At 49.7% G+C, this 27,164-nt stretch overlaps 1 protein-coding gene and 1 long non-coding RNA gene across 2 annotated transcripts; one reads left to right on the top strand and one right to left on the bottom strand.

Moving 5' to 3' along the window:
* Nucleotides 1–6,122: 6,122 nt before the first annotated feature.
* HLX (H2.0 like homeobox) lies at nt 6,123–11,815 on the top strand. Its single transcript, XM_017869998.1, has 4 exons — nt 6,123–7,212; nt 7,959–8,138; nt 8,911–9,095; nt 10,951–11,815. The coding sequence occupies exons 1-4, from the start codon at nt 6,603–6,605 to the stop codon at nt 11,458–11,460; spliced, it is 1,485 nt and encodes a 494-aa protein (XP_017725487.1). The 5' UTR covers nt 6,123–6,602; the 3' UTR covers nt 11,461–11,815.
* A 6,952-nt stretch (nt 11,816–18,767) lies between these two features.
* LOC108528232 (uncharacterized) lies at nt 18,768–20,989 on the bottom strand. The gene is made up of 3 exons (XR_001885076.1): nt 20,790–20,989; nt 19,208–20,404; nt 18,768–19,119 (listed from the first exon to the last, which is right to left on the bottom strand). It is a non-coding gene; the product is annotated as an uncharacterized LOC108528232 (long non-coding RNA).
* Between the last annotated feature and the right edge of the window lie 6,175 nt (nt 20,990–27,164).

Below are 27,164 nucleotides of genomic sequence, written 5' to 3'. Positions count from 1 at the left end.
TAGAAATCTCCATTGCACATGACTGCTGTGGGAAAAAGAGTAGGGTGGGGAGATGAGGGTAATACTAGAGAGAGGGATGAAGCATTGGAAGCTGAGAGACATTCTCACATTCAGAGGGTCATAGAGTTTGAAGTCAGGGCTTTGATGGCAACCAAAATATACTGCTTTCCAGTTGCAATGGAAAAAAGTGACCAGGATGTTATGATGGAGGGCAAGGAGGGTGGGTGAGAAGGTTTAGAAAAATGCCTTCCTAGGCAAACTATCTAGTTGATTGGATATTTTAAATAGTCAAAATGATTTACTTTTATTAATGCAAAGACAAAACTGAATTATCAACTGAGGGATTTATTTTCATTTGCAGATGTGATTTGAACACAGTATCACGCTACTCGTTGAATTCTGATTTGGAGCATCTACTCAAATCAAATTTGGACCTCATTTGGGTAGATGCCAAATTAGAATTTGACTAGTGGCATGATACTGGGAGGCAAGGAAGTCTCCACATTTAATGCTGAGGAGAGAAAGAAATTTCAGGGTAGGGTAGTATGTCTGGATTAGACATACTTCTTTTCTCCAGCTCCTTGTTTGAAGTCAATACACATTCTGATTGAGGGCAAAGAGTTTTTCCTCTGAATAAACCATTTTCCCTGAAGAAATTGGCTGAATGGTATAGTACTGGTTGATGAACCAGAAAACTTAGCCTCTGTTCCCTCCAACACCATTTCCCAACTACGTCACCTTGGGCAAGCCACTTAACCTTTCTGAGGATCAACTTCCTAAAGTCAAATGGGATAATAATCCCTCGTCGGTATCCTACAGTTGGCTATTTCAAAGAAGTGAGACAATAAATGTGAATTGACCTTGAGATCTGTAAAATGTACACAGTATTATTCCTGAACCATGACTGCTTCCCTCGCCCGGTCTAGTGATTTTAAACACATAGTACAAAATCTTCCCATATTGTTGCAATATGGAAGGAAACAGCTGCTAGTCAAAGCCAATTTTAGAAACCTGCATTTTTGCAAAAGGAAGAGTCAACTTTCATCATAACAATATTGCTGGCACAGGATGGTTACAGCCAGAAAACAATGTGGAGATGGTCCAGCAGGTGTCAGCAGAGAACCAACTTTCAGTACTAGGTGGGCTCCTCCAGGGAGGGAGATGCCTGGGCGTAGTGGGCTGGGACAGGGCTGGGGGGAGTCTGTCATTAAATCCAGGGCTGTCCCAGTTATGGTGGGTGCTGGTGGGCAGATTAGGACCACTGAGACGGGGACAACAACCGTTTGGCTTTATCTGCAAAATCCCTCTCATTGACTCCAGGATTCTTTCCCTTCAGAAGATCCCTTCCCATGACTGCTTTTTAGTCTGGGCCTGAGTCCCTCTTCTGGCCTTAGAACCTGTGCTCTAACTTGAAAACCTGTCTCAAAGGGAAGAAGGTTTATTTGTTTGTTTAGAGAAATACTGCTTTGGGAACGCCTTTCATCCCTCCCTGTTTTGGATATATGATTTTCACCTACTCTTCCTTCTCCTACCTTAACAACCAGCCATTCAGATTCAATAATTCAGGCAACAAATCCAAGATGAGTGGCTAATGTATTGGGAGTGGGAGAGCACCATTTACAGCTACTAAATAGAAGCCTGTGCAAAGAAGTATGTAAGCTCATATATGCTACAGATAGGCTGTCATATTTTACTCTTATGATTTCATTGTAAACGTATATGAGTCTGTTATAATGTGTCATGTTGAAATGGGTTCTGCCGTAGGTTTTTATGAGATTCGGGGTCTTTCTTGGCTGGATGTAGAGAGGATGACTTGGAGCGGCAGAGAAGCGCTCTTTGAAACAGCAACAAATCCCAAACTGCCTGCCTTCCCTTCCCCACCCCCCACCATTTCTAAGATTCCCAGAGACTGTGTGTGTGTGTGTGTGTGTGTGTGTGTGTGAGAGAGAGAGAGAGAGAGAGAGAGAGAGAGAGAGAGAGAGAGGTACATATATGTAAAGTGGTATATCTTAGTAGTGAGGGAAGGGAAATATCTCACACATTTCCTATGTGAGATATTGCCCTATGAGGGGAAAGGGCAAATGGAATCAGAGCCAAAAGGCTGTCTGAAACTTTAGAGCAAGACCTTTGGCTAAAGTTCAAGGGCAGGGCCACAGCCACATAGAGAGCTAGCCACCTGCAAATCTGCCACATCTGGGAAATGGAGAAAAGGAAAAAGAATAAATCAAATAGCTATGGATGCTTGTAGCTCTATTGCATTATTTGCTTTTCTCACCCCATAGAAAAGTCCAACTTTTCTCAAAACTCAGAAATTCTGGAATAACTCTAAGGTCTCCAAGAAAAGAGAGTTGTGTCCTACTTAGAATAGGCCAAAGTATGTGTGTGTGGGTAGGGGATATGTCTGTGGGGGGTCATTAGGGTCCTAATCTCTGGTGTCTACACCCACAAAGAACAGAACTCCCATATCCACTACTAAGTATGACTGCTGGGCCCAGTGATCCATAAATCTCCAGCTGGCAGGAAGACAGGCATAGTATACACAGATTCCTACATTGCTGTAAATTTCTTGAATTCTCAAGTAGCTGGATAAGCTGTGTTTCTTTTTCTTTCTGATTGTAAATATTTAATTATTTCCATCTCTTTTCTTGAAGCCAGTAGGTACCATGTTTGCAAGAATATTTGAAATTCAGAGGAGAGGGGTTCCCAAGTCCACAGAGCATCTGCCTTGCACATTATTTTGCTCAGAATGTACAAGAAAAGCAAAACAGATAGCCGATATAGCCAGTTCAAGCCCTTGCAGAGTTATGGTCCTGTAATATACAAGGCCCAGCATTCATTATAATTGACCTATGCTCAGTGTGGATCTGTGACTCTGGTTTTGGGACAAAAATCTGCACTGATAATTTAAATATGGAAGCTCCAAAGACAGGGAGAACCAAAGGATGGTGAAACCCATCTCTTGCGTCAGTCATTGCATAAGCCCCTGATTCAGGTCCCTTTTAAACCCTAAGTACCCATAAGCTATATTGTTAAATTATAGAAAGAACCTTGTCCGATCTTATCCATTCCCAGTATGGTGAAATCGTCTTTGGCTATGTCTAACTAGGAAAAGTGAAGTGATGAGTTGAAAGCATTAAAGACAGAAGTCAGAAAGATCAGAAACCCCAGCCAATGCGACATTTTCCCAAAAAATGAAGCCACAGTTAGAGTCTCCGCTGCGTAGACCAAGCTCAGGTTAATTCGGTTTAACCAGGCGCTTTTCTTTCCTGTTAGATCCTCAACCCCCATGGCTACCAGGCCCTGGGGAGCCCTCGCTTCTGCCCTCAGGACCTCCCTGCCCGGCTCAATAGCTCTGGGCCAGTTCATTTCGCCACAGCCCGGAGCCGCTCGGAAAGCAAAGATTAAAGGGGAAAGTCGCAGCTGTATATTTATATTTTCATTGCTAGAAGGGAATTGATTTCCGTGCATTTATTTTGGTAGTTGTAATACACAAGGGCGGATTTGCGTCACCCGAGCAACTTGCCGGTGGAGATAAAGTTGCACAAATATTGAAAGGGGAAGTGCTAGGAGTCATTATAGAGTTTTTCTCCGGAAGAAATAAGGATTTCTGCAGTATCCTAAAATACTAAGGCCGCTTCTATTTTGAGACCAATCTCGCAGGCACATCCGCTCATTTAGTCCGAGTTTGAGCCCATCAAAAAACAGGAGATGACCTGAACTCCGGCGAGCCCAGGGTTTCCTGCTGCTTTCTTGGTTCTGAAGAGTGGGGAGTAAGGAGGGCGGGAGTCTGCGGGCTCAGAACTCGGCGAGGGGCCTGCAGGGGCCAGGCTTGGGCCTGGGGAAGCGGTTGAGGGGGCGGCGAGGGTCGCTCCAAAGACTTGCTTTTCGCGTTTGCCTCCGGGAGCTGGGAGTAAGGCCTTGGATGGCGCCGATGCGATTGCAAGGAAGCCGAGGCCTGGGAGAGCAAGGGGCGCGCGGGCGAAGTTGCAACTTGCAATCCAGCCACTGGCCTGGCGGAGAAAGGGAGGCTCGCGGCGCGGCAAGGACTCGGCAGGCCTCGGGGCCTCGCTTTTGCCACATCTGCCCAGCGCTCCGGGTCTTGAATCTCGGCAGATGCGAGTTGTGGGCGCCTCAGGGAACTCGCGAGGGCCCGCATTCCCCCGGGTCTGCATCCCGTGCCCAACCCGGAGCGTCGCAAACCTTGGAAAGGATGAATGCGGATAGGGGAGTCTTATTTCTTAAGACAGAGGGTGAGGGCGCGCGGCGCTGCCTCGGTAAGGAGTAAATGCACCTCTTTCACAACCGTGAGTTTGGGCTTAGGCCGAGGTCTTAATGTTTGCAGTCAAATTAGAATCACAATCAAACTGGAAGTGGCACTAGAAAGGAGACGGCTCACGGCCTCCGCTACGCACACTTACACCGAAGGCTCACCAGAACCCTCAGCCAGCGCCTCAGTTGCCCATGTTGTACTTGTCGCTCCTTTGCCTTCAGCTTGACACAGAAAGACTGGTCTTATTACGTCTGTCGCCCCAGGTACCCTTACCCTCAGCCAAACACACCCATCTGTCTCTGGAAATAGCACCTCTCTCCTGGCTGCGTGGAGCAGGGGAAGAAAACCTTGCAATAAGAGAGACGGAGAGCGGGAGAGCAGGAGAGCTGGAGGGCGGGAGGAGGGAGAGAGAGGGAGAGGGAGAGATCTTAGTGCTGGTTGATCGGAAGTGATTGAAATTTTCCAGGAGAAAGTCAAAAGCTTAAAAGGATAGCATCTGCATCAAGGGGCTAGAGAAGCCACCAGAAATTAATTTTGTGAGTCCAAACCCTGAACTTGAGATAGGCATGGCAAGTTCACTTGCCTTTCTGGGTTTATTTGGTGAGGAGCCTTCGTGCTGAAGGGAAATAAAAATGCCACAGAATCTCTGTTAGGAGATGCTTATTAGGGCAATCGAAAACAAAAGATTTCGTGGTTTCATTATTCGTATTATTTTATTTTCTTCCTGAAAATATGCAAGAACAGCTTATCTGGGTGGCCTGTGGTTTGTTTGGGAGAGGGGTGGGGAGACCCATTCTGACTATAATTTAAAAGAGAACAAATTCTTAAAATAGAGATGTTGATGTTGCACAAAACCCCCACTACCACCACCCTGCGTTCTAAAGACCCAAGGCACGAATGGAAGACGTTGATCACCACTGCAGTTCCTCCTGCGACCAGGCCCAAGGGGTTCCTGGGGAAGCTGTCACAGAATTGAAAGCAATATTGAACCCCACGGAAATCTGCTCTTGTGGGCACTTGCAAAACAACGAACTCCACGTGATCCGGAGATGTGGTGGAGGAGGGAGGCTAACATTTCCTACAACCTCCTGCAAAGGAGGGACGCGCGTGCAGCTCCCGGGTTTCTGGAGGCAGCCTGTTTTGTAGCCTCTGAGGCTCCGGGGAAAGGTTTGGCTGCGTCTAAGGGAGACGTTTGGAGCCATCCGTCTTATTTTGTTTGAAAAGTCACTCGTTCAAGTTGTCACTGTGTGACAGCTCAGAATAAAACTAATTTGCGGTCGCCCCTCCTCCTCACTTCCCCGAGGATCTCCAGGGAGGCACAGGGCGGACGTGGTGCTGAGTTGGGCCGGGACTCAGGGTGGCAACATTTGGGCAAGGGTCCAAGAAAGATGAGGGGCTTTGCCGAGGACACGGACTCCTGGAATAAAAGCAGAATGAGGTCAAGAGAAGGGAAGCAAAGGGTCCAAACCGCTCTCTGCTCTCCACCGGGAGGCGGGCTTTGCATAGCCCTAAAGAGTGAGATAACCGTCCCTTCCCCACTCCCCCAACTCGCCCCGGGTGACAAGCGCTTCAGGAAAGCTCCTGTGACCAATCCTCTTTGCCCCGTGGCGGTTCGGAGCTGAAGAAATTAGAAGAGAGTTAGAGCCCTCCGGAGCGGCTGCCTGGCCCCTACGCAGAGTAGCAAGACTCACTGCGATGTGCGTTACTAAGCCCACGCGTCCGCAGCAAACACTTTGGCGTGGCCGGGGCGGGGCTCGGGCCTGGCCACGCCCCCTCCTTCCTAATTCCCCTCCACTCCCCGCTCCCATTGGTCATGAGGATGACCAATGAGCGCTCGGATCGAGGTCCTACCCCGGGCCTGACTCGAAAGCTCCTGCCAAAACTTTGGGAGTTTTTAGAGACGAGTTTTTTTTTTCTATTACTTTTTTTTCCCCCTAACTAACGGATTATTATTGTTGTTGTTTTAAATTTAGCTCTTAGGGCTTAGCTGTTTGGGTTTTCTCGCAGTGTCCGGCTCCCGTCTCCCTGGCTCCCCCGCCCGCCCCGCGGCCCCAGCGTCCCTCATTCGCCTCCAGCCCGCGAGGAGTGCGGGCGCCGAGCCGCCTTTAAAGCGAGGCCAGGGAGCGAGGCGGTGACCGGCCGAGATCCGGCCCTCGCCTCCTCCCTCGGTGGCGCTAGGGCTCCCGGCCTCTCTTCTTCAGTGCGGGCGGAGAAGCGAAAGCGGATCGTCCTCGGCTGCGGCCGCCCTCTCCCGGACTCGCGTGCCGCTCCCCGCGCGCCCACCCACCCGGTCCGGCTGGACTGCGGCAGCCGCGGGGCTCACCCCGGCAGGATGTTCGCAGCCGGGCTGGCTCCCTTCTACGCCTCCAACTTCAGCCTCTGGTCGGCCGCTTACTGCTCCTCGACCGGCCCTGGCGGCTGCTCCTTCCCCTTGGACCCCGCCGTCGTCAAGAAGCCCTCCTTCTGCATCGCAGACATTCTGCATGCCGGCGTGGGGGACCTGGGGGCGGCCCCGGAGGGCCTGGCAGGGGCCTCGGCCGCCGCCCTCACCGCGCACTTGGGCTCGGTTCACCCGCACGCCTCTTTCCAAGCGGCGGCCAGATCCCCGCTTCGACCCACCCCAGTGGTGGCGCCCTCCGAAGTCCCGGCTGGCTTCCCACAGCGGCTGTCTCCTCTCTCAGCCGCCTACCACCACCATCACCCGCAGCAACAACAACAGCAACAGCAACAGCCGCAGCAGCAACAGCCGCCGCAGCAACAGCCTCCGCCTCCGCCTCGGGCTGGCGCCCTGCAGCCCCCGGCCTCTGGGACGCGAGTGGTCCCGAACCCCCACCACAGTGGCTCGGCCCCGGCCCCCTCCAGCAAAGACCTCAAATTTGGAATTGACCGCATTTTATCTGCAGAATTTGACCCAAAAGTCAAAGAAGGCAACACGCTGAGAGGTAGGTCTTGGACTGGAGGCTGCAGGCCTCTGACCACTGACCCACTCCCGGGACCCCGGGCTGGCTTGGGGTTCCTTTGAGTGTTTTTACAATTAAGGACAAATCGGTAAAATGGGAGAGAAGAAAACGAATTGTAAGAAAACTACAAAACATTAGGTATAAAACTCACCTGTTCTGTGTAAAACAAACAAAAAAATTATTCCAGGGATTCTTTAAAAACACGTCTTAGAATCAATGTTTATAAAAATGGTTGGTGTAATTATCTGCTAAAATGACTTTGATCTCTTTAATAACGTATCTAGAGACAGAATTATATTTTCTGACAGCTAAAGCATTTTTGGGAAACACTTTCGCATTTATCTGATTTCTGGTAAAAAATTCACCCAGGAAATGTAAATAATAAACAAAACCGCCTAGATGAGCGGGCAGAATGGGGCCTCCTTGGGGCGGAGGTTTTGGGTCTGTGGGGTTCTTGGAAGGCACGTGAAAGTAAGGCCGTAAGCCGATTTCTGTAAAGCCTTTACTTACTATATGCGTGCATGTGGACGTGAGGGACACACAAGAACTTTTCGTGCGTCGCTCCTTGGCAACTGTTGGGAGAGAGAGGTTTCAGCGCCGAGATGGGTTCTCTCAGGACTTCGCTCAATAAAAGTGAATCCAGGGCAAGGGGGAAGGGGAGGAACAAATCAGCGGAGAGTGTGAGTGTGCCCGAGATGTAACCTGCTATCCTTTTCCCTTGTCCCCAGATCTCACGTCCCTGCTAACCGGTGGGCGGCCCGCGGGGGTGCACCTCTCAGGCCTGCAGCCCTCCGCCGGCCAGTTCTTCGCATCTCTAGATCCCATTAACGAGGCTTCTGCCATCCTGAATCCCTTAAGCTCGAACCCAAGAAATTCAGTTCAGCATCAGTTTCAAGACACGTTTCCAGGTACCGAAAAACTCCAGAGTACTGCCTAACGGGCAAGCCGACTGACAGTCAGAAATCTCAGGACTGACGCCTCCAGGGCGGCTGCGGTGTCGCAATCTCAAAGTTGGGGCGGGAGGCTACGGAGTCAGGAGAGAGAAACCGAAAGATTTCTCAGCGAGCTAGCACTCGCTTTGGAAGGTTCCCCTTAAAAAGGGGTAGGTGTGCATGGAGAGCCCAGAAAGTGTGCGCGTGGACGGTGGGGTGGGGGCTTTCTCAGAGTCTTTCGCCCCAGAGGGTGGCTTGAAAAATGCAGCATCGACATCGATGTTACTTATTAACATACACACATTTTAGGATGACCTCAAACACTTGTGCTTGGCGAGCTTACGTCTGGGTGCCTGGGCACATGCAGGAATAACACACACACACACACACACACACACACACACACACGATTCTGGGCTGTCATTATTCAGGCCCAAGGGACATTTTTGTCTACTCTTCGTAGGCCTAATGGCCACGCATGAGGTTTATGTTTTTCCCTTGGAATTAAAGGACAAGCCTCCAGGCTTCTCCACTCCACGCTAGCTTTAGGTCTTCCGACTGTCATGTAAAATTCTTCCTTAGAGGGGCCATTCGGTGTATGCGCGAAGGGCTTTCTGAATGAGGGTGGAATCGACAGTTAACACGAAACGGTTTCAAGCCTTACGGGGACCCCCAGGCCGGCAGGCCAAGGACTGGGTACTGAACGGCCCTCTTGTCTTTCTTCCCTCTGGCTCCCGCTCTGCGGCAGGTCCTTACGCTGTGCTCACGAAGGACACCATGCCGCAGACGTACAAAAGGAAGCGCTCATGGTCTCGCGCTGTGTTCTCCAACCTGCAGAGGAAAGGCCTGGAGAAAAGGTTTGAGATTCAGAAGTACGTGACCAAGCCGGACCGAAAGCAGCTGGCGGCGATGCTGGGCCTCACGGACGCACAGGTAAGGCAGTTCCGGCTCCAGCGCACAGCGCCCTCGGGCGGGCAGCAGTGCACGGCCTAGTCCGATAGGCCCCCTCCATCCCGGCTGACTGGCCTCCTGCGGTGGAAACGCAAGGAGGCTTTGTGGACTATGCACAGGAGGCTTTGTGGACTACGCTTTGTGGACTACGCAACTTGAGGCAGGAGAAGAGGAGGGTGGAGATGGGGTGAGGGAGAAGGACCGAGAGAAGAGCTCATCCCCAAGATGTGTGTCAACAAGCACTGCATGTTTATTTTGGCCAGCAGGCTAAAGAACCACGGAGAAAGCAAAAGAGCCGCTGGAAATAACATTGATGTACTCAACTGTAGTGCAATTCGCTGTAGGAGGCAGTTTATTTCAGAAAAGATAAAAACCCAAAGCCAAGAGATTGTTGCTGGTTTTTTTTCCCTCTCACCCTCCCTCTTTCCTCCTCCTCCTTCTGCTTCTGCTGGATTGTGAAATCCCCAGTTGTGAGGAAGTGAAAATATAATTTCAAACGGAATTAGTTAGCTCCAGGAGGGCAAGGAGTCCGCTTGGAGAGGCCACACATTCCAAGGCTGAGGCTCTGAAGAAAATCTGAAGGAATGGGAAAGGTGAGGGAAAGAAAGAAAAATGATTTTCTTGGAATACCCAAGAGCATTTCAGCAGGTTCTGCCTATCTGATTATTTCAAGACAATAGGAAATGTATTGTGCCGGAATTAAATTTTTTTTCTTATATTTAAGAACTGGACTTCCCCCCCCCCCCCGAGTTTTGACTGTGGAAGAGTCACTCTTGTGCACCCGGTAGCACTGGCTCTAGCTCTGGGGTGCTGATTGTCCCCAGCAGGGCAGAAGCCAGAGGCAGGCTTCTTTTTCTTAGCTCCTTGGTCCCCCAACTGCTGTCTCTGTTTCTTTCTGTCCTCCATTACACAACTCTCCTCCCCAGTACACACACACACACACACACACACACACACACACACGCACGCACACACACATGGGAGGAGCCCAGCCGTTTTCCACCAGCTGTGGATGTTATTTTTAAAAAGGAAGCTGGAACTTGTGTGAACGCACTGGGTCCCCCAGGGGATCATATATATCTATATAGATTCTCTGCCCCATCTCTATACCCTTCCTTCACTTTGCACACATTTAATTCCAGTGTTTTCTGAGCCCCCAGGAGAATTTGCTTATCCTTAACAAGGGCAGGGTCCTTATCAGCTGTTGCGTACAAACACACCAAAGAAATGCTGTCTTACTGAAAGCCCAACAGTGCCCCCACCCTACTGTGATTAACAGTTTAAAACCCCTTTTCCCTTTCTGCTCCTCATGTTTCCTTTTTTTAAAAAAGTGTTGCTTTTGTAGGGACTGGCTTTGGGTAGTGGCAGTAGAGGAGAGGGCCAATTTAGAGCAGGAATTCTTAACACTGGGTCACCAAACCCTTGACATTGTAAGCAATATCTTGGGTACATGTATATTTTTCTGGGCTAGGAGTCCATAACTTTAATCAGATTCTCATGGGGGTCCAGAAAAAAAATGCATGGATTTAGAGTAGAGAGAAAGTATGTTGGGGGTCGGGTGCACGAATCTGCCTTTCCAATAGTCACCCAGGTCATTTTAATCCTGGGGCCTGAGAGTTGCATTTTGAAAACGGTCTTAGTGGGCTCCCTAGACCAGGATTCCTGGCTGCCCCTTGGCTCCTGCGCCTACCACAGTGCCTGGTCCTTGGTAGAGTCGCCAGGTAAGCGTTCCTTTCTCACTCAGGGAGGTGGCTTGCGGGTGCACGCGAGTCGGATAGAAGCAAACCTGGGTCTCATCTCAGTGTCTCTTCTTGTCTCCCCGTGTGGCGCGGGGCAGGTGAAGGTGTGGTTCCAGAACCGGCGGATGAAGTGGCGGCACTCCAAGGAGGCCCAGGCCCAAAAAGACAAGGACAAGGAGGCTGGCGAGAAACCATCAGGTGGAGGCCCGGCTGCAGATGGCGAGCAGGACGAGAGGAGCCCCAGCCGCTCCGAAGGCGAGGCTGAGAGCGAGAGCAGCGACTCCGAGTCACTGGACATGGCCCCCAGCGACACGGAGCGGACTGAGGGAGCTGAGCGTTCTCTGCACCAAACAACAGTTATTAAGGCCCCGGTCACTGGCGGTCTCATGAGCGCCAGCAGTGCCGGGAGTGGTGGGAGCAGCGGCGGCGGCGGCAGTAGTTTCAGCTTCAGCAGCGCCAGCAGTCTTAGTAGCAGCAGCACCAGTGCGGGTTGCGCCAACAGCCTCGGCTGCGGCGGCGCCTCGGAGCTTCTCCCTGTGCCACAGCCCACAGCCAGCAGCGCTCCCAAAAGCCCCGAGCCACCCAAAGGCGCGCTTGGCGGCGTATAGACTGTACTAGGGCGGAGGGGATCCAGGCCTTGCGTGCAGCCTCCCAGCCATGAGCTGGGTTTTGTGCTTACTGTATGTTGGCGACTTGGCAGGACAGGAGACGCAGCGTGGAGCCTACCTCCCGACATTCACGCTTCGGCCCACGCTGCTCCGGCTGGCTGCAGCGGACACTGCCCAGAGCAGAGGGGAGTCTCAGTGTCCTGCTAACCAGCCGAACACTTCTCTCCGGAAGCAAGCTGGTTCGACTGTGAAGTGTTTGACTAAACTGTTTCTCCGACTCGCCCCAGGGGTCGTAGCTCAAAGGCACTTAAGACCCCTTAAATTTGTAAATAAAATGTTTACTACGGTTTGTAAAGGCAGCTTGATTTTGCTGGGGGTTGTTAAGGCCAGAAATCTACAACCGGACCTTAGTCCCGGGGGCACTGCAGAATGCAGCAGCTGAAGGTGGGAGGCTGGAGGTTCAGGGGAAGTGGCTCAACCTCAGAGCCATCTTGCTACAGACATCAGAGATGGGCGTCTGGGCTTAGAGGCTTCTAATTAAGAGATTTCCAGTGCCAACTGCCAGTGAAAGCACCCTCTGAGACCCTGAGTAGCCTGAGAGTGGAGCAGGCCTTAGAAACTGTTAGACCAGTGCAACAGATGGTTTCCCCATCCAGAGTATGGACTAAATGAGTTCCTAGAGTACGAAGAGTTGGAATGGAGAAGGCAGTAGTGCCAGGCGGGGTCAATCTAAGCACAGCTGTACTCAGTAGGTGGATGTGAAGCACGGGTCCAGAGCCCTGCACAAACTTTCCCTTGCCCTGGGATGGGGTAGAGGACAGGTTCGTAATGTTGCTGAGGAAGGGACAGACATTCCACAGTTGTTTGGGCTGGAAGCTTGGGTCTTAGAATGCCAGGGCCCTGGTTGTAAAGATGCCAAACAAAGGGGTCACTTCTTCAAGGTTAAGCAGAGGCACAGCCCAGATCAGAGCTTGGACTTCCTGGCCCACATGTGGCCACGGAAGGAACTATGAAATTGCATCCCCCATTCCCTCATCCACACAAAAATTTTCCATTGCAATTTGGCCACTGGAGGCGCCTAGATGAGCTCTTTCTTCCCAAAGCTGCTGAGAGTCTTGAGGCAGTTTCCCCATCCCACTGCAGCTGCAAAATACATAGTAAACCTTGACACTGCTGCTAGGACAGGCAATTCAAAGGTTTTTTGTTTGTTTATTTCTTTTAAAGCTGAAGAGTTAAACCTCTCTCCAAGACCTGTGCTCCCGCTGTGAAATGTCTGGAGTTACTAAAAGCTGTTTGGGGGAATTTTATAGCAAATAGACTTCCTTGGGAAATCTGATCAGTCTCAGTGCCAATCTCTTTGGCACTGAGCATGTGAAGGACACAAGGTCTCTTGCAGACCCAGCATCCAAGTGGGGTGGCCAATTCTCAGAATGAGTTGAGGAGAGGTGCTGAAACCGGAGAGCCTAGGACACACCTCAGCCCCCTGGCCAGAGTGGGAAAGTCCTCAATGGTCCTCGGTCTTGCTTATCTCCTCCACTTTTAGGCATTCCCCTGGAGCTCATTCCAGGATCTCTGTTCTAGACTTTTCCATCCAGGGGTGAAGTAGAGGCAGCAGATTGAGGCTTCTTTCACTTGTATAGCCAGATACAAGATACAGATAGCAAGTCCCAAAGCCAACACATGGATGCAAAGATGATCATTTACTGACCCAGCCAACCTCCTAAGTCCCCACATTGAGATGATTCAAGAGCAGTGAGAATGGAGTGGGGGCAGAGTGATCAGAGTTGTACAATGTAGTCAAGAGAAAAGAAAAAGCATACCACAAGGGACCGCATCTTCAATAGTAACATGAACTAGCTGTTATCCCTAATTGTGCCGCAAGAGTTTCCAGGCCAGGGCAGCCACCCCACCTGCCCTGGCTGCAGGTGGAGGCTGGGATAGTTTCTTCAAACCTTCCACAGGCTCAGCTACCAAACTTCAGGATTCCCTCTGTACCTCAGTTTTGCCTGGATTACCGGTATCCATTTCCACTGACCCCAAGTATTGAAATTCTGGGACCAGGATATCCCAAGCACATCGAATTTTGAGGCACTTCAATCCAGCTCTGCCGTTAAGGAGAATAACGCGCCGACACACACACTTAGCTGAGGTGCGGAGCCTAGGGAATAATGGTAGGGGGTGTGCTTTATACAAACTGCACCCATCCCTGCTCCTCACCAGGCCAAACCCAGACCGTCTGTCCTCGCCCGGGCCCCGGGGCTTTGAAAGTGAAGAAAATCATCATCCGTGGATGTCATGATATGATTTCTGGTAGAATTCTGCCTTATTTAGGCCAACTTTCGTCAGGCCAGGGGGCACGGCGGAGTTGGGGGGCCCGGAAACGAAGTGAGCCGGGTGGGTGGCAAGCACCTGAGGGCGGGAGTCAGAAGGACGAATGCCCCCCTAGCGCTCGCAGGAGGCGCCCTTGCGTCCGCCACCCCCACCCCCAGTTCCTGGACAGTTATCACGTGACGTTCTTGCGGGGCTTTACCCTAGCAGTGGAGTTCTTCCACGTTTCATCAGAAACGGAATATCACAAGCGCCGGAGAAGTTACAGTTCATTTGGAAGAAGGGTAGCCACAGGTGGCCGGGAGGAAAGGCTAAAATTTGGCAGGATAGGCCCATCCCGGGACTGTTCGGTCGACCCCGGGTACTGGGGTCTTCTTGGCAGAGCAAAATGCTAGCAAGGGCAGCCAGACAGCTAGAAATTCTTCAGCCAAGACCGAGAGTTTTCAGACCCGGAAGAGAAGGCCCAGCGCTGACCGTGCGGGGAGCCAGAACCGCCCAGGGTTGAGAAAGAGAGAGCGCGCGGGCCCCAGAGCAGAGCAGAACAGAGCCGCGGCCCCCGCCCCTCCTGCACACAACCCGAGACTCCAGCCAGCAATTGCTCTTTGCTCTGAGCAAAGCTTTGCCTAGACTACTGAAGTCCCCGCGGCGCGGAGCCCTCCGAAAAAGGCTACTAAGGTGCACAGAGGTTCGCAGAGGGATGGTGACCACGGTGCGTTTCCCTTCAGGGCGGGGCTGGGGACCCAATACTCTTCCCCCATCCCCTCCAATGTGGACGCACACAGACCTGCAGACTCATATAGACACTGGAGAGACAGGCAATCTGCTGGCCATTTCAGCACTTTGTGGGTAAAACCACCCGAATAAATTTCCCCGTTCTCCTCCATATGGCAAAGCAGAGAGGAGCCTCTGCCGCCTTATTCAGCCTGTGTGGGTGGGTAGGGCGCTGGTTTCCACAGAGAAGTTGCCTAGCTCCAAGTTCCGCGGACTAAACCCCTGAACGCTGGCGCCGCGTTTCTCTCCCGTTTGCCCACTTCAGTGGGCTGAGACCTCCATGTGAGCATTGTGTCTCCCTCGCCTTCCTGTGCCCACCAAGGCCAAAGTTGTCAGCCCCCGGGGCAGGTCTAGGCGCGGTCCTGCTTGCAAGGGAGGCTCAGGTCATTATACCAGCCAAGGAGATTTCCCGCTTCTCTCCCTCTACTCTACACTACCCTGCAGAGTCGTGTGGATTGTAGGCGAGCTCAGACTGCTTGCCACAAATCCCTCTGACATCCTTTGCACCTCAGACGCAATCATAAAGGAACCCCAGTCACTCTGGAATCTTTTTTCTGGCTGCCCTCTCTACCCAGGATCTGGAGTTTGACGTTGGCAGGGTTTGAACTAGGTCGTGGCCAGAGTAGGGCAGGGCAATAAGAGCGCCCAGGCTTCTTTTCAAGGTGTCAGAGGCTGAAGAAACAGGAGAGTGGAACCTGGGTTCTCCTGTCTAGGAAGGCAACTGCCAAGGAAAGCTTTGGAGTGGGAGGGGTGTGGTAGAAACCAGGGCTTGTAGCAGTGCATTTTCTGCGGGCACCTTGACTTGACTTGATCTGTTGAGCTTTAACCTGTTGAGCTTTAATCTGTTTCCACAGATCTGCACCCACCTCTCCTCAAGCCCATGCCTACCTAAGACTCTCAGTGGGCTGGATGGAGCAAGAAATGGGGGAAGAGAAGCCAGAGGCTGAGGTTGATGCACTCTCCCATTGTTTTTAGGCATCCTAGTCCCCTCTCCAGCTTCTTCCTCCCTTAAGAAGAAAAAGTAGGCAAGCTCAGTCCTCTCCCACGTGATGTAGTGACACTGCTTTAAAGATAACCAAGAGGACCCTAAACATGCTGGGATATCACATTCCACTTCTTTAGCCTTGTGGGGTGGAAAAGATTGATTGCACACTCCAACGTGTTTGTGAAGATGCGAGTTTTAAGGAGGACTTTAACTGCAGGTGTTTGGGCTAGGGCAGATTTTTTAAAATCCAAAATTTTGGTTTAACTCATGCACTCATCTAGCTCACAGCCTCCATTTTTGAGGTCATGATGAGATTGGCTGGCGTCCCAAAGACAAACTAGTTGGCTTTCTCTGAAGCTTCCCTTCACACACTGTGATATTACAATGCACAGTGCCTACCCCCTGCCACAGTCACTCTTGAGGAATCCAGACTGCTTACACAGGGCGGAGAGCACTTTCTAAGATTCCCTTCAACTCAGGTTCTGACAGAGCAGCAGCCTCTGCTGGGATCCCTGGGCCCTGCAGACAGGTGAGGTCAGAGAACCTCTGGTCCTTTAATCCCTTCCCTGTCCCTGCCCCCTGTCATTTTAGAAATCAGAAATAGAAGTCCCCATAGGTGCTGTTGTTCCTGACTCCCTCGTTTTTGGGGTGAAGTAACGGAGGCTGAGAGATTTAAGAATACTTGCCCAAGGCGCCCTGGAGAGTGAGTGCCAGGACCAGAATGGGCCTCAGGTCAGGGCCTCCTACAGTACACAGGAACATGAAAGCTGGTGCCAGACACACCTGAGCAACCAGATTCTGACTAGGATGCCCGAAAACGATGGGTTTTTTAAAAAGATCATGAGGTTCAACCACTGTCTGTGATGTTGGGCTCCCATTAGCTCCTTCTCTTCCCCTTGGTGGTTCCTGAGGGGTGTCCCTCTGGGAGTTGCAGGTCTGGGACTCCTTTGGGTTGATACCCTGCCCTCTACTCTGCACTGACCTAATAGCAGAATTAGCTTTGCTAACAGTGTGTAGGATCCCAGTCACACTGTGCTCGCAAAAGGAAGAGACATCCCTGGTGCTTTTTGACTTCCACTGATCATTGTTGACACTTAGAATTCTGGGCAGGATGTTGAGATCGAGGCCCAATCATGGCTGTGTGGCAGCCCCTGCGCTGGATCCTTCTCTCTTCCTCTAGCCTCGCACTCAGCTAAAGCCATGGCAGATAGTAAGCCTCACTCTCTAGCACAGTCCACCCTGTGCAACAGATGAGGAACCAGAAAGAGACCTTGGAGGTGGCAGTGGCAGTGGCAGCATTGCCTGATGTGCGCTCCAAACTTGCCTCTCTGGAGACCCTCAATGACTCTCTTGGTTGCGGGGGTTATTCGAGGAGATGGGCAGGTGGAGCATGTAGGAAAAAGCGGGCCTGATCCCAGCCCAGCATAGGAGGTCCGAACTAACCCCAGAAGCATTCATTCATTCATTCACTCACCACCAATAACTAGCTACACGACCTTGGCCAATTCATCTAATCTTTGGTTTGTTTTCTCTGTATAATGGGATATAATCAAAGGTACATAACTCATAAATCGCTGCAAAACTTCATGACAGTTAAAAAAAAAAAGGCAAAATGAGAACAATGGCTGGTATATAATTACTGCTATAGCCTTAGATGTTACGGCATCCCTTCATCCATTCGTTTTTTTCATTGCAGTATTTACTGGGATCCTTGTGAGTGTTTGCACAGTAGAGAAAAAAAGAATGCAAGACAACCTTTACTCTCCAAGTAATTAAATCATTAGATGAGAATGAGGATGCCTTGTCACCAGGAAATCCTTTAAGGAGTAGCCCAGAGAGTTAGGATGTGCTGCCTGACTAGGTCAGGCGTTGCTTCTTTTAGAAGCCCATGAGTACTTCTTCGTCTTGATGCTCCTGGCACTGTGCGCAGGAGCATCTCAGTCTGCAAATTTCACAGCAGGCACTGGATACAATGCTTGTGGGTGTGGTGGGGACTTACTCGTGGGAGTTAGAAAGAAAGAAGTTAGTTTTCTGATACTTAGTTTTCTGAAGCTTAAACAAGTGTCTAGGGGCACAGAAGGGAAAATTATGTTCCAGCTGTTGAGATGATGTTGGAACACATAGCACTTTGGGAGTTTTATTAAGTTTTAAACTAATCTCAATGAGGGAGGGCCCTCGAAATGGAAACAGGAGATCAACGATTCTTTTGAGGAAAAAGGCACCCTCCGCTTCTTGAGAGCAGGGCTGGACTCTGCTGCATGGTTGGAGAAACTTTAGCACCTAGCTCAGTACTTGGCGCAGGAAATGCACCCCCAAAAGTGTTTACTAAATAAACGACAAGCATAATTATTGTGGCCCTTGTGGTTATTTATAGCATTAATAAGCGTAGGTAGCATTATAAACACAGTAGGAGGCTGTGCAACACGACCCAGAAGTACCAGGTGGTAATCCCGGGAGTGGACCTGGAGCTGTGAATCATCTGGTTGAGGACGCATTAGGATCCCCGATACTAAGGTCATCACAGAGGGACAAGAGAACGCGTTCACAAGCAGGACTCCATACAGGCGGCTGAAACTCTGGACTGCGTACAATTTGGGCATTGTTGTAGGTGGAAACGAACTCGTAGAGAGGTTGAATGACTCACTCAAGGTCACTTCCCTAGTGGTCTACGTCAAGAACCAGGACACAAGTCCAAAGCTTTCTGTGCTTTCTCCAGTCCCTCACTCAGGCGGTGGTGCGGAGCGCTAAGATCTACCCGAGCCTCTCTTGGAACACGGAAGAGCACCGCAGAGCGGGTGAGAATGCTAGGCGAGTTGGTCTTAATGCGTCTGCACCTCGCCGCCTCTCCTTGCGGAGCAAAAGTGCCTGTTTCGCGGAGTTCCCTAGCCACCCTCAATCCCCACTGTCCTCGACCAGAGATTTCCCAGTCTGCAAATTTTAGCCTCGTTTTAATTTGTCAGGGCTGTTCATTTTTGTTTCTCAGAATCCGGGTGACGAGTGCACCCAGCACGTGGTAGAAGCTCAAGAAATGAGCAAGTGAACGAAAGATCAAAAGAATGAACTACTGAGCTAATACGATCCTCTATCTGGCAGTTCCGACTTGCATCCGTCAGCGCAATCTGGCCATTTTTGAATTTCACTACGTGGCGAATCGCGGGCCGCGCACGCCCTCCAAAGACGTGTCCCTGAGACTCTACGCAGCCTGGCTCTCCTGGTCGGGGACGCATATCTCGCTCCAAAGCCTCCTATCTTCGGGGGTCACAGGGTCTCGCCCCGTTCGCAATGGCTTTGGGTGTAGCAGAGTAAGGTTCTGGGTCTTGCGCGGTCTCGGATCCCCAACCTGCCCGCCGAATATTCATTCAGTCCACGGTCAGCCCGGGCCCCTTGGCTCTGACCTCCCCTAAGCTGATCTCTACGTCAGTCGGTTGCCGGTCGGGAGCCCCCAGGATATGTCTCTTTGAGGACACTTTGGGTCAGCTGCAGCGATCTAAGCCGGGTCTCGTTTTTCTTGCCTCTCTCAGGGTCCCTGCAGCCTGTGCTGACTACTCTTCCAGGCCAAGAGCACAGTTTTGTAGCTGAAAAAAAAATGGGGGCGAAAAGCTATAAAGAAAGAGTCAAACTAAAGACTTGCTCTGTGACACACACTTTTAAATGGAATGTCACCTGTAATTTGAATTTTCCCATATCCATTGGTCTTCACGCTCCCTTGCTTTGTATGTCCTCACCATTTCTCACTTTTCATTTTTTCCTCTCTGCTCGTTGTGCTCTGGCTTTCCTTTTCTCCTGGTACTGTTCAAGATTCTGTTCAGAATTTTAGGAGTAACTGGACTCCCCTGGCTTGGTTCCAGATGACCACGGTGGAAGATATGGAGGACAGAGTGTGTGACCTGAGACAAGGGATGACAGGGCTGCCAGGTAGCTCCAGAGGTGATGGGGGACAGCCTATTAGCCAGAATGTAACGAAAGGCAGATTTTTTAAAAAAAATTAGAATAGATCTGCATAATCTTTTTTTTTTTTTTTTTTTAAGCACACAAAAGTGCCATCCTCCTCAAAAGCATTGCTCAGAGCCAAGGGAGACATGCTGGGGACTGGGGAGGGAAGGGCCACTCACAGCCTCTACATTACTCAGCTACATATGTACACATCATTTGAGCCCCTACTACATGCTGGACCGGTTCTGGGTTAGCGACTGACAAGCGTCTCCAGCTGAATCGATCTGAAGGTGCTCTGACACATGCCCTCCAAGCTATAAGTTTTAGCCACCGGAAACTTTCTTTCCCACCTCTTTCCTCTTACTTCTCTTTTGCTTTCCTCATCGCGGAGGAACGGTGATGAGGAGACCCTCCCACGTCCCTGTGTCCTCGCCAGCTCTCTAATTATCCCTTCCCACTTTCTTCTTGTCAGTTTGCTCAGCAACCCAGATTTTTAGGTTTTTAGGTTAGGGGCACGTATCTGATACGGGGCACAGTCACAGAGTTCTGGCAAACAGAAGGCTCAGTAAGTGGAAATTGTTATTAAACTATTACTACGATGACACCTGCGAGTTCATTCTGGCTGGAGAGAGCGTCTATACTCGTTTGAAATCACCTATGGGTGCGTGCAGGTAAAGAACGGAGGAAAGAGACGCAAGTCTTTTCCACTCTTTGAACAGGAGGTGAAAGTCTTGTATCTCTTGTAACCATTACAGCAACACAGGGCAGAAGATATTATTCTTCCTCTCTTACAGATGGCCATTTTGAGAAGCAGAGGGGTTGGGTAATTTGATCAAGGTACTTGGCGGGTAAGGGGCGTGGCCGAACCGCTGACAGAAATCTGCCTTTCTTACTCCAATCTCCGAGCTAGAGGTCTGAGGCGATTCTCTATAGTCAAGGGGAAAAAAAGTTCAAATAATTGATTTATTCTTTTTGACGAATTATTCTGATCATTATTTCAAACATTCACCTTACAATGTTAGTGTAGACGCAACCATAGGGAAATCTTTTAAAAGTCATCGTGCTGCATCCCCAGGGAAAGCGCAATCTTGGTACTCCCTGTATGGTATACCCTGTACGGTATGCAAGGTTTATAATCGAAGGAAGGGAGGGCCCAGTGCAAAAACATCTTTAAGCGAACGTCGGTCGCCACGTGCACTTACTGTGTATCCCCCACCCCAAACCTCAGTATCGAAAGACACAAATGGGTCTAGAAGCCACAGAAGCGTCTTCCTCCTTGCTCCTAGTCGTCCCTTTCGCTTTCCATTCTCACCTGGGCTCCTCCAGGCTTCGCCTTCTTCCCTTTTTGCTCCATTCCCCAACTCCCGCCTCGTAGGCAGCGGTGGGGAGCCTCCCGCAGGCTGCGCCCGGAGTCCCAACGCGGCTAGGGTGCTCTAGCAGTGGGGAGGCGGCGTTGCAGCATGGCTAGGCGCTGCAGCGGGCGCCAGCTGCGTTTTGCTGTCGGCCGCGGTTACCCGGACGCAAGTTAAGGGGTAGGCGGGCAGAGGCGGTTGGAGGCGGACGGCCCCTGACCTCGGAGAACTGCGCCGAGCAGGGCGGGAAATTTATGGTCTGTGTACACTTTCTAGCTCCAGAGCCCAGCGCACCAGAGGGATGGGGCCCTGCGAGAGCTCCCGAGGCCGCGAGCTGGGGCCTCAGGCGCCACGGCCATGTATGGTGCCCACCCGACTCAGTTCTGCCGCGCTGTGGTCATAAACCTTCCTTTGGAGGGAGCGGCTGTAAACGAAAGTCCGGGCGAGAGGTGGTTGCAGGCCTTGCCGCCGGGACTCTGAGGGACAATTCTGGAAACTTGCACCGAAATCTGGGTCCCGCCACCTTCCCGGGTGTGGTGGGGTGAGGGGATTGTTTATACTGGCTGTTTGGAATCTCGCGCGGTGGATGCAAGGTGGGATTTCAGCCTAGCGACGCGCCGCGTGGCTAGGAGTACAGACAGGTCACCCGGCCTCGGGTGTCTGAACCGTGCCGCTTCCTACTGGGCTTACTTCGGGATCTAGACTTTGGCCTTCATCCTCGCAAGGGCCCAGATTTGATTCCGGTTCGCTGAGGCGGTCTGTAGCAGATAAAGGGCCCATTAAAAAGCTGGACCCTGTGGGCCTTCGGTGCCAGAGGAAGCGGGAAGATGGCCCGGGAGTCAGTACGGAGGCAGGAGGCCCATTTCGGGTGGAGGCCAGAGGTCTAGCTGGTCGCACTTCATTCCCGTGTTGTTAGCACGAAGCAGGTCCACACTGTTTTCCCCGGCTGGTCTACACCCACACAAAGGAGCCGTGAGTTAAGCTGGGCGGTCAGTGGTACGTAGGTCCCTTTACTCACGTTGCCACCAGAACAGGTGTCATAGACTATAACTGTATAACAGCTTAATTTTTAACACCAGTCACGACTTCTCTGTCTATACTTAGTAACCGTTGTGCCCATGTACCAGGCACTGTTTTTAAAACCTTTATATGTATTAGCTCATTTGCCTTTTACCAAATCCCAGTTAGGTCATTACTTACATTATCCCCATTTCACAGATAAGTAAACTGTGGTAAGAGAGTTAAATTAACTCGCCTAAGGAAATGCAGTTAGCAAGTGGATTTGGGAATAACTTGCATCTTGTCTGCACAGCCTAGATTACCTAAATCATCCGTAGCACACTGTCTCAGAGCATCAAGAGTCCCTCAGGCGAGAGCGGGCAGAGTTCGCAAGGAACCTCGGGTCAGTTTACCCACTCGCAGATCTTCTCCTGAAGGGGAGCGCGCCCCTGCTCCGGCGCCGGCGCCGGCAGTAGTTGGCGGTAGGGGTCAGTGGAGCAACGTGGCCGAGTCCATAAACACGGGCCATTTAGCAGTGACCCCCAGGGCGTGATAATTGCGCTGGGCAGTAGTGACTGTCAGTCGCTGTGACACCGGCTTCTCGCCGTCTGCTGTCTTTTGATTTACTCTGACGGCCAGGTCTCTGCACCCAGACGCTCTGCGGCAACCAAGACTTGGTTGAGACGCACTCTGCGGGGTGCACAGGGCTGCCAGGGTAGGCGGTGAGGCGCTAGCCTGGGTGCAGCTTCTCTGCGACGCCATGCAGCTCTTCTCGCGGTCTTTATCCTGCATGGGGGTGCGGGGGAGTCTCACTTCAGAAGGTTTTAGCTCCTCTAATTGGCGACGTCCAGAGACTTTTCCCTGGGTAGGGATGTGGCATTGAGGAGTTGGCGATTGATTTGAAAATAGGAGAAGAGGTAGGATGAAAAGGATCAGGATGGACTATGAAAGCAGAGTGAAAAAAGAAGAAATAGGAATGGGAAGAGGGAAATCATCAAAATAAGTGGAATTTTGAAGCATTTCTCACATTGTTTTAGAGGGCGAGTGGAGTTGACACAACTGCTTTGGGTCTGAGCCATAAATTAATAGAAGATTTATCTCTCAATCAGGAAAAAGCCATTAAGATATTCTTGGCTTCGTCTGTGGGAAAATAATTTCTTTGATTGAGTTGCCCCAGAAGACCCTGCAAAGCCTTCTCTTCTCCGCCTCCGAAGGCCTCCTCTTTCCTGCCTGCCGGAAGGAGGGGAGAAGCCAGAGACTCCAGGGAGAAGAGGCCTTTCCATCTTTTCCAGCATCTTGAATTTCACTTTGCACGTTTCTTTCTACTTTTTGGTTTGATCTGCCTGCCTTGGAGGCTTGGAACCTCAGAGAGAAATTTCTCTCCAGCAAGCGGAGCCCCTGTGACTGCCTTCCTTCCCTCAGGTCCGCTGCGTTGGAGAGTGGGTCTTCGGCCTCTTGCAGGATCCAGCATGTCAAAGGCCTTTGGTTTGTTAACAAGACTACAAACTACCAGGGCGGGGGCGGAGATGGGGCAGGGAAAGGGGAAAGCCCCTCAAAGTGGGAGGCAGCAGTGCCAGAATAGGGTGACCAGTTGTCCTTCCTGAGCATATAGGAGCTGAGCTCCCCTTGTTAGTCCTGGACTCAAAGTGTGGTCCCGAGTTTCCTAAGGGTCCTTTCAGAGGGACCCTGAGGTCAAAACTATTTTCATACTAAAAGGTTGTTGACTTTTTCACAAGTGTCCAGTGGAGTGTCCTTGGGGTGTGCGGTGATGTCAGGACTCTGATTGCTTAGGGAATGTGTGTGCATATAGCAGTGTTTTACAAATGATTTGGTTTTGTATTTTACCACAACAAAAATGCATTTTAAAAATGTGTTTTGGGGCCAGGCACAGTGGCTCAGGCCTGTAATCCTAGCACTTTGGGAGGCGGGTGGATCATCTGAGGTCAGGAGTTTGAGACTAGCCTGCCCAACATAGTGAAACCCCATCTCTACTAAACACACACACACACACACACACACACACACACAGCTGGGTGTAGTGGCAGGAGCCCGTAATCTCAGCTACTTGGGAAGCTGAGGCAGGAACATCACTTGAATGCTGGAGGCAGAGGGTGCAGTGAGCTGAGATTATGCCACTGCACTCCAGCCTGGGCAACAAGAACCAGACTCTATCTCAAAAACAACCAAACATGCCTTTGGTTTTATAGCTCTACCTATCATATCTGGTTATTCACATGTAAATTAATTAATATGAAACAAAATGAAAAATGTTATTTCCTCAGCCACATCAGCCACATTTCAATTGTTCAATAGCCACATGTGGCTAGTGGCTGTCATATTGGACAGTGCAGACACAGAATACTTCTATTCTCACAGAAACTTCTATTGAACAGCGCTAATCCATGCCATACATATAAATAGATATAATCATGCAAATGACCTTTAGCATCCTCAATATTTTTTTTTATTATACTTTAAGTTCTGGGTTACATGTACAGAACATACAGTTTTGTTACATAGGTATACACCTGCCATGATGGTTTGCTACACCCGTCAACCCATCACCTACATTAGGTATTTCTCCTAATGCTATGCGGCCCCTTAACCTCCACCTCCACAGACCCTCCCTGTGTTCATGTGTTCTCATTGTTCAACTCCCACTTATGAGTGAGAACATTCAGTGTTTGGTTTTCTGATCTTGTGACAATTTGCTGAGAACAATGGTTTCCAGCCTCATCCATGTCCCTGCAAAGGACATGAACTCATCCTTTTTTATGGCTGCATAGTATTTCATGGGGTATATGTGCCAAATTTTCTTAATCCAGTCTATCACTGATGGACATTTGGGTTGGTTCCGAGTCTTTGTTATTGTGAATAGTGCTGCAATAAACATACGTGTGCATGTGTCTTTATTGTATAATTATTTATAATCCTTTGGGTATATGCTCAGTAATGGGATTGCTAGGTCAAATGGTATTTCAAGTTCTAAATACTTGAGGAATCGCCACACTGTCTTCCACAAGGGTTGAACTAATTTACACTCCCACCAACAGTGTAAAAGGGTTCCTATTTTTCCACAATCTCTCCAGCACCTGTTGTTTCCTGACTTTTTAATGATTGCCATTCTAACTGGCGTGAGATGGTATCTCATTGTGGTTTTGATGCACATTTCTCTAATGACCAGCGATGATGAGCATTTTTTCATATGTCTCTGGCTGCATAAATGTCTTATTTTGAGAAGTGTCTGTTCGTATCCTTTGACCATTTTTTGATGGGGTTGTTTGCTTTTTTCTTGTAAATTTGTTTGAGTTCTTTGTAGATTTTGGATATTAGCCCTTTGTCAGATGGATGGATTGCAAAAATTTTCTTCCATTCTGTAGGTTTCCTGTTTGCTCTTATGATAGTTTCTTTTGCTGTGCAGAAGCCCTTTAGTTTAATTAGATCCCATTTGTCAATTTTTGCTTTTGTTGCCATTGCTTTTGCTGTTTTAGACATGAAGTCTTTGCCCATCCCTATGTTCTGAATGGTATTGCCCAGATTTTCTTCTAGGATTTTTATGGTCCTAGGTCTTACATTTAAGTCTTTGATCCATCTTGAGTTGATTTTTGTATAAGGTGTAAGTAAGGGGTCCAGTTTCAGTTTTCTGCATATGGCTAGCCAGTTCTCCCAATGCTATTTATTATATAAGGAATCTTTTCCCCATTGCTTGTGTGTGTCAGGTTTGTCAAAGATCAGATGGTGGTAGATGTGTGGCGTTACTTCTGAGGCCTCCATTCTGTTCCATTGGTTTATATATTTGCTTTGGTACCAGTACCATGGCTGTTTTGGTTACTGTAGCCTTGTAGTAAAATTTGAAGTCAGGTAGCATGATGTCTCCAGCTTTGTTCTTCTTGCTCAGGATTGTCTTGGCAATGCGGGCTCTTTTTGGTTCCCTGTGAAGTNATCTTGAGTTGATTTTTGTATAAGGTGTAAGTAAGGGGTCCAGTTTCAGTTTTCTGCATATGGCTAGCCAGTTCTCCCAATGCTATTTATTATATAAGGAATCTTTTCCCCATTGCTTGTGTGTGTCAGGTTTGTCAAAGATCAGATGGTGGTAGATGTGTGGCGTTACTTCTGAGGCCTCCATTCTGTTCCATTGGTTTATATATTTGCTTTGGTACCAGTACCATGGCTGTTTTGGTTACTGTAGCCTTGTAGTAAAATTTGAAGTCAGGTAGCATGATGTCTCCAGCTTTGTTCTTCTTGCTCAGGATTGTCTTGGCAATGCGGGCTCTTTTTGGTTCCCTGTGAAGTTTAAAGTAGCTGTTTCCAATTCTTTGAAGAAAGTCAGTGGTAGCTTGATGGGGATAGCATTGAATCTATAAATTACTTTGGGCAGTAAGGTCATTTTCACGATATTGATTCTTCTTATCCACGAGCAAGGAATGTTTTTCCATTTGTGTCCTCTGTTATTTCCTTGAGCAGTGGTTTGTAGTTCTCCTTGAAGAGGTCATTCACATCCCTTGTAAATTGTATTCCTAGGTATTTTATTCTCTTAGTAGCAATTGTGAATGGGAGTTCACTCATGATTTGGCTTTCTGTCTATTATTGGTGTATAGGAATTTCTGTGATTTTTGCACATTGATTTTGTATCCTGAGACTGTGCTGAAGTTGCTTATCAGCTTAAGGAGATTTTGGGCTAAGACGATGGGATTTTCTAAATACACAATCATGTCATCTGCAAGCAATTTGACTTCCTCTCTTCCTATGTGAATGCGCTTTATTGCCTTCTCTTGCCTAATTGCCCTGGCCAGAACCTCCAATACTATGTTGAATAAGAGTGGTGAGAGAGGGCATCCTTGTCTTGTGCCAGTTTTAAAAGAGAATGCTTCCAGTTTTTGCCCATTCAATATGATATTGGCTGTGGGTTTGTCATCTCTTATTATGTTGAGATACATTCCATTGATACCTACTTTATTCAGAGTTTTTAGTATGAAAGGGTGTTGAATTTTGTCAAAGGCCTTTTCTGCATCTATTGAGATAATCATGTGGTTTTGTCTTTGGTTCTGTTTATGTGATGGATTATGTTTATTGATTTGCATATGTTGAACCAGCCTTGCATCCCAGGGATGAAGCCAACTTGATCGTGGTGGATAAGCTTTTTGATGTGCTGCTGGATTTGGTTTGCCAGTATTTTACTGAGGATTTTCGCATCTATGTTCATCAGGGATATTGGCTTAAAATTCTCTCTCTCTCTTTCTTTCTTTTGTGTGTGTGTGTGTGTGTGTGTGTGTGTGTGTGTGTGTGTGTGTATGTGTGTCTGCCAGGCTTTGGTATCAGCATGATTCTGGCCTCAT

The sequence above is a fragment of the Rhinopithecus bieti genome, unplaced genomic scaffold (assembly GCF_001698545.2).
Source record: "Rhinopithecus bieti isolate Rb0 unplaced genomic scaffold, ASM169854v2 scaffold_1673, whole genome shotgun sequence".
Lineage (NCBI taxonomy): Eukaryota > Metazoa > Chordata > Mammalia > Primates > Cercopithecidae > Rhinopithecus > Rhinopithecus bieti.
The sequence above is the reverse complement of the archived record's forward strand: the minus strand, read 5'-3'. Positions and strand labels throughout refer to the sequence as shown.

Bases quoted from the DNA above. Each gene is read 5' to 3' on its own strand.
- HLX (XM_017869998.1), top strand. From the start codon at position 6,603: ATGTTCGCAGCCGGGCTGGCTCCCTTCTACGCCTCCAACTTCAGCCTC. The intron at 7,213-7,958 runs GTAGGTCTTGGA...CCTTGTCCCCAG, and splicing joins AGAAGGCAACACGCTGAGAG to ATCTCACGTCCCTGCTAACC. The intron at 9,096-10,950 runs GTAAGGCAGTTC...GGCGCGGGGCAG, and splicing joins TGGGCCTCACGGACGCACAG to GTGAAGGTGTGGTTCCAGAA.